This window comes from Protopterus annectens, chromosome 1.part1 (genome assembly GCF_019279795.1).
Source record: "Protopterus annectens isolate FY-2018-M chromosome 1.part1, PAN1.0, whole genome shotgun sequence".
In the NCBI taxonomy this organism is placed as follows: Eukaryota; Metazoa; Chordata; order Ceratodontiformes; family Protopteridae; genus Protopterus; species Protopterus annectens.
In genome coordinates this window covers 1,147,994,862-1,148,010,898 of record NC_056726.1, presented here as the reverse complement: position 1 = coordinate 1,148,010,898, position 16,037 = coordinate 1,147,994,862, and the positions used below count along the sequence as shown (strand labels likewise).

Genomic DNA, 16,037 nt, shown 5'->3' with positions numbered 1-16,037 from the left:
ATATCCTGTACCAAACAACGCTGTAGCCAGTAGGTCCAAAAGGCAGAATAGTATCCAAAGGTACAAATAAATAATCACTTAGTCAACGAGCAAATCGAAGAACCAAAATTTATTTCCAAGTAGGACAAACAGCAACCTGGGATTAAGCGCGCTTTCTTCTGTTACCAGACTTCATCAGAATCCAAATAGTTAGCTGTCACCTGCCCTTAAATACTAACGTATACAACAAATTATTCAATTAATCAATCAATGTCTTATATAAAATAAATTAATACATTGCCAAAATATCCTAAAAACTATTACAAATATTGCTATAGGACTTATTATTATTAAATAGATCCTTGTAATTAATTAAAACATTTTAATACTGAAAATAGTAAAAACATTCAGACATGTAAAACTTTTTAAAACTCTAAGGCATTTAATGTTATACAAAACTAAAGATATGTGCAAATATGTTCGGACAAGTTGTATGGCCACACAATACTACCAATGCTAAAATCTGATGTATATATATGTATAAATAAGCTCATATATATATATAAATAAAATAAATAACTTGGAATGTCAAATTAATATCAATTCCATTATTATATTATATTATTTTTTATTATTTTTTATTATATATTGTTTTATGTTAGTTTTGGGTTATTGGCCAATAATTTCAGGGCTGGTTTAATTGAAAGGTGGTCATTCAACCCACCTTGACCACATGCATCCAATCTAAGTTGCCATATTAACTGTTTAAATTCTAGATGGGATTCCCAGTCACCACCCCTGTCACTTTTCTTGACCTCCTCCAAAACTCAAAACTTAATATTGGTATTGGCACACAATAGACAATGCCTATACAAAGCATTATTCTCGTTACATTTATTAATATCTCTTGTATGTTGAATGACCACCTTTCAATTAAACCAGCCCTGAAATTATTGGCCAATAACCCAAAACTAACATAAAACAATATATAATAAAAAATAATAAAAAATAATATAATATAAGAATGGAATTGATATTAATTTGACATTCCAAGTTATTTATTTTATTTATATATATATATATATATATATATATGAGCTTATTTATACATATGTATACATCAGATTTTAGCATTGGTAGTATTGTGTGGCCATACAACTTGTCCAAACATATTTGCACATATCTTTAGTTTTGTATAACATTAAATGCCTTAGAGTTTTAAAAAGTTTTACATGTCTGAATGTTTTTACTATTTTCAGTATTAAAATGTTTTAATTAATTACAAGGATCTATTTAATAATAATAAGTCCTATCGGAATATTTGTAATAGGTTTTAGGATATTTTGGCAATGTATTAATTTATTTTATATAAGACATTGATTGATTAATTGAATAATTTGTTGTATACGTTAGTATTTAAGGGCAGGTGACAGCTAACTATTTGGATTCTGATGAAGTCTGGTAACAGAAGAAAGCGCGCTTAATCCCAGGTTGCTGTTTGTCCTACTTGGAAATAAATTTTGGTTCTTCGATTTGCTCGTTGACTAAGTGATTATTTATTTGTACCTTTGGATACTATTCTGCCTTTTGGACCTACTGGCTACAGCGTTGTTTGGTACAGGATATACCCTTCATAGTGGAGTTGGCGGTGTTGGTTTGTTTGCTTATACTTTTGAGTGGAGGAGTTGTGGTTACAGGTTACTAACACTTTAGCATCTTGTATTCAACTATGGCTAAAACAGAGTAAGAATTGTGTTATTGACTATGGCATAAATCAATAATACTCATCTCAAATACTTAAAGTAATAATGACAAAACTTTTACATTTACATTATAAACACATTTTAACAGCATTATTTCACGTATTATTAGAGTATCTAAGAGAGTTTTTTCTTGATACAAGGTGTTTTGAATTGTTCTTGTATTTAATCATCAAGGACATTTTATCAGACCTTTACAGCTAACAGGAAATGCCTAAAATATTATTTTTTGATTTATTTTTTTCATGCCACAGCTAACCTTCAGTTCTCACCAACTCCCATTCTCATTCATTGGGTCTTCTAGACCTGTCTTAGATCCCACCATGATCAACCTGACCCATGTCCAGGGCCAGTGAGAAGAACAAGGACACCGGTACAGAGTCATGGTTCTGACAGGGAACATGGCCTTACCCCCATTACTCCACAGTGGCCTTACAAGTTGTATAATGCCTGCATTTGGTGGGGGGCTGCCTGTGCACTTTTGCACATGACCATCCCCAGAATTCTACCACTTTCAGCATGGATCTCACCGGGCTCTTAATGGTGCTATTACAGTGAACAAAGGCTGCCTCTCACTCCCATCTTCCCCAACCCAGTTACTGCAGTGCCTGTGCCCCTAGTCACATGTGAGTTATATGGGGCCCTATAGAGGTTTTATTCCTCTGTGTCATGGGGTGAAGGAGACTGCAAGTAGAATGATACCTTCTATCTATAAAGAAAGGACAGCCTTACACTGAAGAAATGATTGCTGTCTTGACTTTAGAAATCTCCCAGGAATCCTGCTCTCAAAAAATGCTTAAAAATCCTGCTATACTCATCATCAGTACCATAACCTCATACTTAGCTTGAACAAACCAGCACCCATCTAAAATGAATTTTGTGTTGTTAACTTATGTTTTTATTCAAAACATGCATTCCTGTTCACTATAAGAAGGATTTTATAATTTATAGCACACCAATAATTGTTTTTTTTTTTCATGTATGTTATTCCAGGTTCCAAAGTCTGTGTGCAGTGAAACTTGCCATCCTGGGTATAGAAAAGTTGTACGACAAGGACAGCCACTGTGTTGCTTTGACTGCATTCCTTGTTCAGATGGAGACATTTCTAATACATCTGGTATGTGTACTTATATGACTAACTTCATTTTATATACAATATTTTAAGGGTGATTATTACAAATCAATTTTTTTAACAAAGAGTGCAGTTGTTATCACACATCAAACACATTTAGGGTAATCTCAAAGGTATTTGTACCTTCAGCAGTCATCATAAAGCAGTTAAAAATTCCAAACCATGTAATAATAGAACAATGCTAGAACAAATGTTTATGTAATTATTAGAAGCAGTGAATAAGCAGATTGAACTAAAAAAATGCATATGAGTACAGCATATGCAAAATTCTCCTATGTTTTTTGCTCATGTGTCTGCTAACTATCAGGTCTTCTCCTGGACTTGAATCCATTGGTTTCCTTGTTGTGAGGGGTTCCCGGAATCATAAGGATAAGAGCCATCTAAAAGAGCATCATTCACACAACCACACGGATTGAATGTGCCCATCACAGGGATTCCATCTATTTGGGTATTTATGATGGATTCTAACATTATCTCTGGATAGAGGGATGACAGATTTTTTCCATAGCAAAGACCTACAACATTTTTCTCATGCAGGTGTTCACATCGTGGCTTTATGATGAAAGCGCACCACGAGTTGGGTAGATTAGCCAAAAGCCTTTTTAAACACCACTTTTTTTCTATTGTGACCCTTCTTCCTGGAATACATGGCAATTTGTAATAAACTGTAACCCCTAGATTCCAGTATGGGTTTACCCATACCCATTGTCAGTTTCATCAAGCACTCACGCTACTAACTAAACTTGGGTCACATGGGCAGTAGTTAAATCTATATCCCTCTATGTCACCAGAGATGGTATACAAATATGCAAAGTTAGCTGTAATATTATAAAAAGAAAACAATATAAGGTATATATATATATATATATATATATATATATATATATATATATATATATATGTATATATATATATATATATATATATATATATATATATATATATATATGCATTTTAAGACATGTTAATATATATATATATATATATATATATATATATATATATATATATACACGCACACACACATACACACACACACACACACACACACACACACACACACACACACACACACACACACACACACACACACACACACACTCGCACGTGCGCACACACACAGTCTTGGTATGTTTAACTGAGTAATGCAAACAGACAAGTCAAACAGATTTACTGAATAAAAATAGCACTTAACCAAAATATGCTTGATTAATAAAAGAGAGAGAGAGAGAGAGAGAGAGAGAGAGATAGGTTTATAGGTTGGTACTAGGATATCGGCCCTGGGGCCTATACAAGCCTAGTCTTAACAATTCCCTGGCTATTTCTTCCCAGAATATTTACTTCCCTGGTCCCCTGTCTAGCAGAGCGACTGACGTGATCCCTGGGGTGAATTTCCTATCTCACATCCCATATATGTGTAAAATGACAAAATAATTATGGACAAAGAGACAGAGCATGCATAGGCATTATGAATGTATAATGTGAGAATGTAATATAGAGAGTAGTCATTAAATGGAGAATAAATATTTAAATAATGAAGATTAAAGTAATTAAAAATGAGGTGGGGAGAGAGGAAGATAAAAACTATCCAACAGGAAAAGATAACTATGTATTTAGACAGAGAGGATATTGGGAAGAAATGAATGAGTGAGAGTGGTGATTCTACATAGCAGGTTATATACATGTACACCTACGCAGGAGAAGACACAGTAACTGGACAGCTTCATTGCTGAATGGTAGACCATGGAGGGATCATACCTCAACATCTTGGTGCAAGGACAAAGCCTGACACAGTGGGGATACAAAGTCCCAAAAATAGGGACATATTTTAAATATTGTTCTTATAAATTTAGGAAGTTACTAGAGTAACAGGGTTTGTTTGAACATATATCTTCTGTAAGATTTGAAGCTTGAAACTTAAATGCACGTTATTATTTAGTAACTTCAATCCTCATATTATCCCAGTGATTTGCCAGAAAACCATAACTTTTATGAGGAACAGACCAAAAATATGAGCCACAAATCTGAACTTTCTGTGAAAATCTGGACAGTTGAGCAGTATGGAGATGTGATGAGAGTGACCGTGTTAGTAAATAAGGACACTTCTAGTTGTATGTCGCAGAGCTCTGCCCTGAGTCCTGTATTCCTCAGTCTGATGTATATCTGAGGGGAAAAATGCAGATTACACAAACCAAAGTATAGTAGTCGATGAATGGGGGAAGAGTCTAGCAATTGATTTGGGAGGACTAAAAAGGTGAGAGGAAATCTGACACATTAACCTTATTACAAACAAATGTGAAGTACTGATTGACTGCCATCTCTTTAGATGAGTAAAACTGATGGATATAGAACAAGACAGTGTTCTGGGGATATTTTGTGTACCTGAACTAGACCACTGGAAGCCAAGGAAGTGAGGCTTAAGCATAAAAGAAGTAATGTGTCAACTCTGCAGGGGTTTGCTCAGGCAACATACTGAATACGTCATGTAGTTCAGGAAGCCATATATAGAAAAGGACATCAAGCTGTTGGAAGGAATCCTGAGCAGCACCAACAGAGAAGTACCTGCAATGAGGGGAAGTACTATAAAACCGGGTACAAAATCTACATCTGTTTCACTAGACATCAGAAGAGATGGTGGAGATGATATTGCTACACAAGTTCACATCAGGGGGATATGAAGTTGTCATGTTAAACAAGAATGACAGAGCTGTAAGGAGGAGGCACAGGCAGCAGAATTTTAAAGAGTAAGTACTCCCTTAAACTCCAGGAGTTTTTAACAGAATGGGATGTAGACCCGTAGAATGAACTACCTGAATAGGTGGTGGAGACAATCATTTAGGAAGGCACTGGATATGTTGACAAAAGGGGTAAGGTAGGGAAGGTGGGTAGAATGTTAAGGCATTTATAAAGGTATACTACACAGGATGATTGTCTCCTTCTGCATTCGAGTAAATATAATGTAATGTGAAACTATCCAAAGACCCTCCCAAACCACATTGCAAGTAACTGAGTCTAAGCAAACTCCTGTGCTATGCCAGCACACTGGAGAGAAAGAATTACTCAATTTATCTTCAGTGGTAAAGAACATGAATATACTTTTGCTTTTATGACACATTTTTAATAAAGCATCCAAATTTTACTTTATGAATTAAAAAAAAAATCTTCTCTGATAACCAAATGAAATTCCATCACATGGATTCATTGATTTGTGATATTGGCCTCCATTTACAGGAATAGGAGTTCAGATTAAAATTTTGTTGTATTTCACAGGGACCCTGTGACCAGAAAAACTGTAACCATGGGAGAAATGTATGATTCTTCAGCCTGCAAAAGGGTGGTGCCATGAACATTAAAAACCTGATAGTTTTCATAGATGCATAAATTCCCAAAGAGGTAAAGCTGCATCATCCTGCCAAGTAATGTATATAGCACACATCTAATTCACTAGCCCCTAAATCCGTAGAAGGAGCAAACTCCATCCATTTATCATCAGATTTCCGTCTTTCAAGGAACAGGAGGGAGCTTCTATGGCTTTATGGTCATCATTAGACTTAGGATGCTTTGATTAAAACATCAGATTTGAGAAATATTATTCCAGGCCAGTAACTGAAATGCAAATGACTCAATGACCCATAATGCCAAATGCTAATTAAAATAAAACATACACTCTACCAAACCTGAATTAAACTGTCATTTCCTGAATGAGTTAGGAATTGCAACAACATGAATGAAGCCATGGAATTTTTGAATCCCAAAGGTCTTTGCCCAGATGAAAACAAAATGAGCATGTGGAATCAGGTGGAGTTAAGAACGTGTCACTTCTTCACATTTCCATGCTCTTCTTGTAATATAAAGTGATTGGCATCACCAGTTTCTTCGTTTGAGACCACCCCCCACCTGCAGAGAGTAACTATCTAGTAGGAAAGGGATAACTTTATTTATTTATTTTATTTTACATTTGTTGACCGGGCTGGTCCAGCTGGATAAATTCCATTTTCAGTGGAGGCCCAGGGAGAAAAGCTCCACAGATTTAAAACAAAGGTTATACAAATTGAAGATTTACTATGAGTTCCTTTAACAGACATTGAGTTACCATGGATAGTTATTAGTCAAGATCAAGAAAAATAGAACACATATAATACTATCTACGTATTGCGAAAGACATTAATTATATCAAAAACTACACTCCATTCAGGTCATTTCATACATATTAGTGTATATACAATATATAATTTTTTTTTTTTTTTTTTTGTGAGAACAGTAGAAACTGTAAAGTCATTAGGTTGTTTGAGAACACAGAGAAGGATTGCAGTTGAGAAGTAGGGAAGTATGATAGTAGAAGGTATAAGGTTTTTCAGTCAGGATTGGTACAAGAGCATAGCCAGAAGTTTTTAAGATGTGCAAGCAGTTGTTTTTTAAAAAGATCAAAGGAGCCTATAGAGGTAATGTGTGAGGGGAGGTTATTCCATATTTTGCCTACTGCGTTGGGAAAAAGGCAGTTACCTGCAGAATTGGTAATTCGAGTTGTGTTGACTTGAAGCTTTTCAGCAGAACGTAGTTGTTTCAAGTTATTATAAGGACTCAGAAGATTACTGAGAGCAGGTGTTTTAGATGGTTGATATAATATGTTATGTGTTATTAGGAGTTGTTGATATATAATCTTGTTGGGAAGTTCCAACCAGTGTAAGTGGTTTAAGTTTAGACAGTGGTGTGTTCTATACTGGGATGCTGTGGCAAAGCAAGCTATATTGTGGTAGGATGTAGTAAGTTTCTTCAGGTTGCTTTTGGAGAGGTTAGTGTAAATAGAGGAGGCATACAATAGGGTCGAGATGAGATGTGTTTGTGCTAAGGTGGTCCGTGCTTCTGGTGTAAGGTAGGGTTTGATTCTGTATAGTGAGCCAATTTTTTTATTAACTGCTTTTATGGTGTTGTTGATATGGTAATCATAGCTAAGATTATTGTCAATAGTAACACCAAGTAGTTTAGTTGTTAAGTCTGGGGAGATGAGGGAGTTATCATTTGCAGTAATAGAGAAGTTAAGTTGTGTAGATTTGTGTGTAGGTGAGAAAAGTAGTAGTTTTGTTTTCTTAGGATTGAGGAGAAGGACCTATGGAGTACTGTGGTCCCATTGTATAAGCCGATATGAACATTTTCATATCTTATATCCTAGATGGCCCTCTGGAAAACTCCACCCGAAATTTATTTTCATTTGTTTCCTCTTGCTACAACAAGATCCAGGTACTGACTTCTAATTCACTGTAATCTCTCATTTGAGAAATTTGTGGCTCAATTATCCATGGAATGACCTTTGGGGAAAATCTGTCAAATAAATATCCAGACAACATCCCACTCTGTCTCCTGTTGTTCATTCAGATGTTTTCAGTTATTATCAATATTGTGTTTCATAAAAATTGTGGACACAGTCCTATTTCATTTAACTTACTTTCATTTAATGACACCATTTCTTTTTATTGCATTTCTTTGTATATCTCCACATCACCCAGAGACTCCCTACACTATGGAACAGAATCCCAGTCCATGTGAGGCAGAGCCCCAGAGCCCCTCACTGACTCTGTTCAAGAGAAATCTTGACGAGTGGATGGGAGATCATAGGTTTACCCCGGGAATCATCTCTGTGTCACTGCTGGACAGAGGCACAGCAAACTAATGGGTATAGTATTCTCATCCTAAGGGGTGGTGAAAGCCACACACACTCTGGCTAGGCTTATAAATGCCCTAGGGCAGATAGCCTAGTATGAACCTATGAACCTATGAACCCATGAACACAAGGTGATCAAACATATGAAGATATACAACTTTCACTTTCCACTTGACATGAGCTTGCCACAGTCTTATAATACTGGAAAACATATAATTCCTCTCAAGAAAACAGAAAAATTAATTAGGCCTTTGATTTAACAAAATCACCCCCCATCAAGTGGTAGTTAAGATGGGTCTATATTACATGATCGAACAGTGAAATGCTCGAACATGTAATAATCGACCTCTAAATGTCAAACCGTCGGAATGTCAAACGGTTCAATGGAGATCTCTGTACAGTGCGGACATGGAAGTTTTCCATTGTCTGCACTGTAGTGTGATCTCGAAGTTGGTATATTTAAGTAGTGGGAGTGTGGGGGGTGCAGGGGGGGCTTGCCCCCCTGCCTAGGGCATTTTTATGGTTTGGGTGTTTTTATGTTTTTTTTTGTTTTGCTGTTCGACATTACGGAGTTTCGACATTTAGGGGTCGATTATTACGTGCTTGAACATTTCACTGTTCGATCACGTAATATAAATGCAAATAAGATGAATAGTGGTCATGATGAGGGTAGGGGATTGAACTACTGTACACCAAAACTAAACTAATGAATTTAGCATCTCCTCTCACAAGCCACACCAGCTCTCATTACATCTATAACCAAACTCCACAGTACTGCACATGCTTTCTCCTGTCGGACACATACTCTATGGCAAGCTATTCCTATTGACATTAAAGAAATCAACACTTATTCCAAATTCAGAATGCAGCTCACACACTTACTCATCCCAGCCAAGTGCCCCAGCTTCAACACAGGACATGTTACCATTCTCCTGTTCCAATGATTCTTCTCTATCAAGATCCAATGAAGATTGACCCACTTTAGAAAGTAAAGTATATATTTTTCATTACACTCCATTTAATTGGACATTGCACTGTGCCTGTTCACTACAGAATGTGTATAAATAGTTTTTTTTCTGTGTAATTAGTCTGAACGACTCTGTTATTGCTTACATTTCTGTATTTTTTGTTTGTGAAATGTTTTGTATTTCACCTGGCTGGAGCCTGAAAATTGGTCAGTATTGATCAGTGCACTATCCCAATAAACATATATAAATAAATGAATATTACACATACATTAACTGCCAGAGTCATTAAAGGGGTAGGATAATTTCTGAATGTAATGTTTTTTTTCAGTTGCACCTCATAATTGTTGTGCCTTTTAGGTAAGACTGAACATTGCCACATCATATCGTTTTCAGGGGAAAGTTGCAGCTTTATGCTATAAATGATATGTATACATGAGAAAATATTAAGAACAAATAGGGAATACAGTAATATAATCAAAAACAGAAGAATCAATAACATTACAATGATGGCAAATATGACTGTTAGAGTGTTCTCTTTCTGTCAGTTAGCATATCTGACAGAATGTGTAGTATGCTGATAAGTGGAAGACTTAAACAGTATGATGCATATCTGACAGAATGTGTAGTATGCTGATAAGTGGAAGACTTAAACAATATGATGCATATCTGACAGAATGTGTAGTATGCTGATAAGTGGAAGACTTAAACAGTATGATGCATATCTGACAAAATCTGCAGTATGCTTATAAGTGGAAGACTTAAACAGTATGATGCATATCTGACAGAATGTGTAGTATGCGGATAAGTGGAAGACTTAAACAGTATGATGCATATCTGACAGAATGTGTAGTATGCGGATAAGTGGAAGACTTAAACAGTATGATGCATATCTGACAGAATGTGTAGTATGCGGATAAGTGGAAGACTTAAACAGTATGATGCATATCTGACAGAATGTGTAGTATCGGATAAGTGGAAGACTTAAACAGTATGATGCATATCTGACAGAATGTGTAGTATCTCGGATAAGTGGAAGACTTAAACAGTATGATGCATATCTGACAGAATGTGTAGTATGCGGATAAGTGGAAGACTTAAACAGTATGATGCATATCTGACAGAATGTGTAGTATGCGGATAAGTGGAAGACTTAAACAGTATGATGCATATCTGACAGAATGTGTAGTATGCGGATAAGTGGAATATTTAAACAGTATGATGCATATCTGACAGAATGTGTAGTATGTGGACAAGTGGAAGACTTAAACAGTATGATGCATATCTGACAGAATGTGTAGTATGCGGATAAGTGGAAGACTTAAACAGTATGATGCATATCTGACAGAATGTGTAGTATGCGGATAAGTGGAAGACTTAAACAGTATGATGCATATCTGACAGAATGTGTAGTATGCGGATAAGTGGAATATTTAAACAGTATGATGCATATCTGACAGAATGTGTAGTATGTGGATAAGTGGAAGACTTAAACAGTATGATGCATATCTGACAAAATGTGTAGTATGCGGATAAGTGGAAGACTTAAACAGTATGATGCATATCTGACAGAATGTGTAGTATGCAGATAAGTGGAAGACAAACAGTATGATGCATATCTGACAGAATGTGTAGTATGCGGATAAGTGGAAGACTTAAACAGTATGATGCATATCTGACAGAATGTGTAGTATGCGGATAAGTGGAAGACTTAAACAGTATGATGCATATCTGACAGAATGTGTAGTATGCGGATAAGTGGAATATTTAAACAGTATGATTCATATCTGACAGAATGTGTAGTATGTGGACAAGTGGAAGACTTAAACAGTATGATGCATATCTGACAGAATGTGAAGTATGCTGATAAATGGAAGACTTAAACAGTATGATGCATATCTGACAGAATGTGTAGTATGCGGATAAGTGGAAGACTTAAACAGTATGATGCATATCTGACAGAATGTGTAGTATGCTTATAAGTGGAAGACTTAAACAGTATGATGCATATCTGACAGAATGTGTAGTATGCTGATAAATGGAAGACTTAAACAGTATGATGCATATCTGACAGAATGTGTAGTATGCGGATAAGTGGAAGACTTAAACAGTATGATGCATATCTGACAGAATGTGTAGTATGCGGATAAGTGGAAGACTTAAACAGTATGATGCATATCTGACAGAATGTGTAGTATGCTGATAAATGGAAGACTTAAACAGTATGATGCATATCTGACAGAATGTGTAGTATGCTGATAAATGGAAGACAAACAGTATGATGCATATCTGACAGAATGTGTAGTATGCTGATAAATGGAAGACTTAAACAGTATGATGCATATCTGACAGAATGTGTAGTATGCTGATAAATGGAAGACAAATAGTATGATGCATATCTGACAGAATGTGTAGTATGCTGATAAATGGAAGACTTAAACAGTATGATGCATATCTGACAGAATGTGTAGTATGCGGATAAGTGGAAGACTTAAACAGTATGATAAATACAGTTAAACAAGTAAGTGAGCTGGGAAAGGAGAAGACACTAAATATCATTGTAAACAAAGTGAGGTAAACTAATAAATTGGAAAAGAAAGAAAGAAGAAAGGAAGGAAATGACAAGCAAAGCCAAGTATAGTAACATAAGGCAATAAGACATTTCAACAGAGGTTCATGTGTTTACTTGGCTAAAACCCCCAAAAGACCTTTTTAAGCCAAGCCATGCTTTCCCAAATGTATCTGAAAAGTTTTGAAACCCTATTGTTATCTTAAGGGGTATATGGCTGTCTCTGTTTACTATATACATAGGTGCCAGGCCACAGGTAAATTTGTGATCCCCCATCCACTGATACAAGTTACACTTGAACTGGGATCGGGAAGAGCTCTGCATCACATAGTTGGAAAGCGTGTTACAGAAAAGGGGTAGCCTTTAAGACACATTGCTGTCCCATTAACATGTCTTATTTATGTTAAAGGTGAGTTTTAGGTTCTTGGATCAGGTAATTCTGATGCTATCTGTTTTTCAGATGTGAAACATTTATTTTATTTATTTAATCAGGAAAGTCTGTCTTGGAACAAAGCCAATTGTTGGTTGAGCCCCAGATCCATGTCTTTGTAACGTGGGAGGAAACCGGAGCACCTGGAGGAAACCCACACGAATGCAGGTAGGACATGCAGATGCCACACAGAAGGAACCCCAGCTGAGAATTAAACTGTAGAACCTCTTGTTGTGAGGCGACAATGCTACCGCTGCATCACTGCACCATCCATGTCTTTCAGAGTGGGGCTTTGCAGGCTAGGCATAGATCTCTCTCAGCAGTCTGTAGGACACTGAGTACAGTGATAGGGCTTTGCGGTGGTCCACGTACGATATAATGTTTATGCCCTGTATTCTTTTTGTTAGAAACCTCTGTGGATGCTTTGCTTGTTGCATATGCCTGATCAGATACATACCAGAGGAGTTGTTGTAGTCAAAGATTGGTTGAATAATGGTCAGATACAGAGGCACAATGACATTCTTTTAAGTAGGAGCCCTATCCTTGCTTATAAGCTGTGCAACATAGAATGATTCCTTTAATATCATAGACACATGATGGTCAAAGGCTAGGTTACTGTCTACAAATCTTTCCAAATCCTGGGCATCTGGGTCTTCTATTAGGGCTATATTATCAATGTGGTAGGTTTCCAGTGGTAGCTTAAGGGATACTATTATGCATTTATTTTAGTCTATTTGTCTGTGTCTGGCTTTCTTGAAGGGTGTTTCTTTGGGGGAGTGTCTATGACTATGCCTAGTTTGTAATCATCTGCAAACTTAGTCAGCCAGAGGGAAGATATTTGCCTTCTATTTTGGTAATTTACACATAAAATTTGCAGTTGTCTAGCAAACCATTGAGAATTGAAGTCACTAAATAATGGCAGACACTTGAAATTCAGACATCATAGCCTTCAGAAAATGTATGCTAAATCAAAATCTTATATTCTAGCAACTTTCTAAGTTTAGAAGAGCAATATTTAAAATGTGTCCCGGATTCTGGGCATTTGCCCCCCACCCCCCACCCCCACCATGAATTTTGGCTTTGTCCAAATTTCTTCTGCTTAGAGGTTGAAAGGTATGGCTGGCCTTGACGTTTGTGAAGCAGATGCCAAAAAAGAGCAGTTGCAGCACTGAGCTTTGAGGAACTCTGCTAATGACTGTCCTCTTTGTAAATGTAGACACCCCTATCTTAACTTTCTGGGTCCTATCCATGAAACAGCTTGCTATCCAGCAGGTAACATAGGGGTAATACTTAAGTTCATGAGTCTGTCTACAGTGCTAGAGTATGATATTGTGTCTAATGCTTCAGCCACATCTAGGCACCTTTTTGCCTTCATCATTTGCATTGGGGACCTTCTTGAAAAAGTCCATCAGGATGAGTAGGCATGGCCTGCTCCCAGTGAAAGCAAAAAGGTTGGATCTGTTGTTTGAAGGTTTCCTATGTCATAGTTTAACATTTCCATGATGATTATTTCCATGGCTGTGCATTTGAGATTAGCCAGACTTATAGGTCTGTAGTAACCCAGGTCTATAGATGGCACACCCTTGTGCAGGAGAATGATATTTGCAGTACTCTATTAACACAGCATACAGCCTAACTATAAACTAAGGATAAATACCAATTTTAGTGGTCCAGATAGGTCATGTTTCATGATATTAAGGGATCCTTTGGGTATTATCAGAGCACATACATGTAGTGTTCTTGGCCTTGAAGAGTGCATTGAGGACCGCTTTCAGGATGATTGTTAGGGGTGTTACAGTTGAGGGTATTTCCTGAGTGGTGTCTGGGGGAGAAGGGGTATAATTGGACTAAATTTATTGGCTAGTAGATTTGTTATATCTTATGGCCCAATGCAGGTGGCTCCATTTACAATTAAGTTGGCATATTGTTGTCTATTGCTTTTGATATTGCATACATAGCTGAAAAATGCCTTGGGATTGTTCTTGGGATTGGTGGCTTGACTAGCCTCCACAAGCTGCTTGTTTAGACTGATGGGGGAATTCTCTACTTGCCACGCATTGCACTTCATAATTTTTTCTATGATTTTCTTCCTTTTATTATACAACCTGTTGATGATGGGATTCCACCATTTGTTTAAGTTTGTCCTATGCTTATTCCAGGTAGGTGTGTCTGTCTCTTTGCAGCCATTAACATGAATGTACATGGTTTCAATCAACAATTCCACATTGGCAGCAGTGCTGTCTGGGTTTGGTGAGGCTTGCAGTTTTGGCAGGGTGTCACTTAGTATTAGTAAATTTGTCATAGTAATTTGGACATGGAGATACTTAAGCATGTCATACTGTTTGACCAGCACTGAAATGCTTGTTTTTGATATAAATTGAGACAGTTCTACATTCTGTCCTTTCCTGTGCAATAGTTGTCCTAAATGTATGGAAGCTATTATAGCCCTGCAGTGCAGGGTGTTCTGTATGTCTTTAAATCACATCTCAGTAACTGTACTGAAGTCTCCAGAGTGAGAGAAGCTTGCAGTAACACCTTTAGATTTTCTTGGGTTAGCTTTGCTATGTAAAAACTTTTCTCATGTTGGTAATTCCCAAAAAAGGCACTATGAAGGTGGACAAGGTTTTAGCAAATATTCAAAAGCCTAGAGGTGGCAGGTACAGGCACTCCCTGGTAAAGCAGCTTGGTCTGTCCATCATGTTCCCCCAGATGAGCAAATATTGTACCCCTTCAAATAACACCAAAAACTAAGCCAATAATTAAAATAAATTATTTTCTCTTTATATTGTGGCATCATCCTTTGAGAAGTCTCATACCGACCTGGGACACAGAGTCTGAGAGCTCTTTTCATATAGTCCAGAGAGGTACTTCTCAGATTGTTCATATGCACATGGACTTTGACTGCTTCATTCTGGTATTTTGGGTCAATAACCTGAGTGCGTGCATGATCTGGCGTATCCTGGTCCCTGATAGGCAACCGATCATGACTCACTGGTGAGTGGGACATCAATGTCCTATGACCAAAATATTGGGTTGTGTGGTGGTTTGCCTTATGGCCTTAGAATTTGAGATGCCATGAAATGTGGCTGTATGTGTTGTGGTGAGCATTATTTAGGTAGAATGCCTTTGAGGTTGTTGAACATACTTATTGTAAATATCACGTGGGAGATGTTTGGGAGTTAAAAAAATTACATTTAATTGCCTCAGCATATGTAGAGCTATGTGTTTGTTACATAGTATACATGGTTGGTGTAGTGTGTATGTTTTTGACAACCTGTTTGATAAGTGCTTACATGTAACAGCCTTGCCTCTGGTGACATTGTATAACTACATCCTCTACATACATACCAGTTTGTTTAAAATGTAGGTGATTGTTAGTAAATACGAGCAATTGCTGCATTGCCTTAAGATGCACATATCCACTAAACAGTCATAGTAGGAAAGTACATATTTATGGTTACAAATCCTTATTATGTCATCTACAAGGTGATGATACAGGAGGGGTTTACATCCGGTTTGCTTTGGTGCTTTAAGAGTTTAACC

At 36.8% G+C, this 16,037-nt stretch overlaps 1 protein-coding gene across 1 annotated transcript in view; it reads left to right on the top strand.

Moving 5' to 3' along the window:
* LOC122815787 (vomeronasal type-2 receptor 26-like) overlaps nt 1-16,037 on the top strand; it is a 146,620-nt gene that overhangs the window by 1,325 nt on the left and 129,258 nt on the right. Inside the window, exon 2 of the mRNA XM_044088570.1 lies at nt 2,733-2,862. Within this exon, the coding sequence (XP_043944505.1) occupies nt 2,733-2,862 (130 nt within the window). The remainder of the gene's footprint in view (nt 1-2,732; nt 2,863-16,037) is intronic.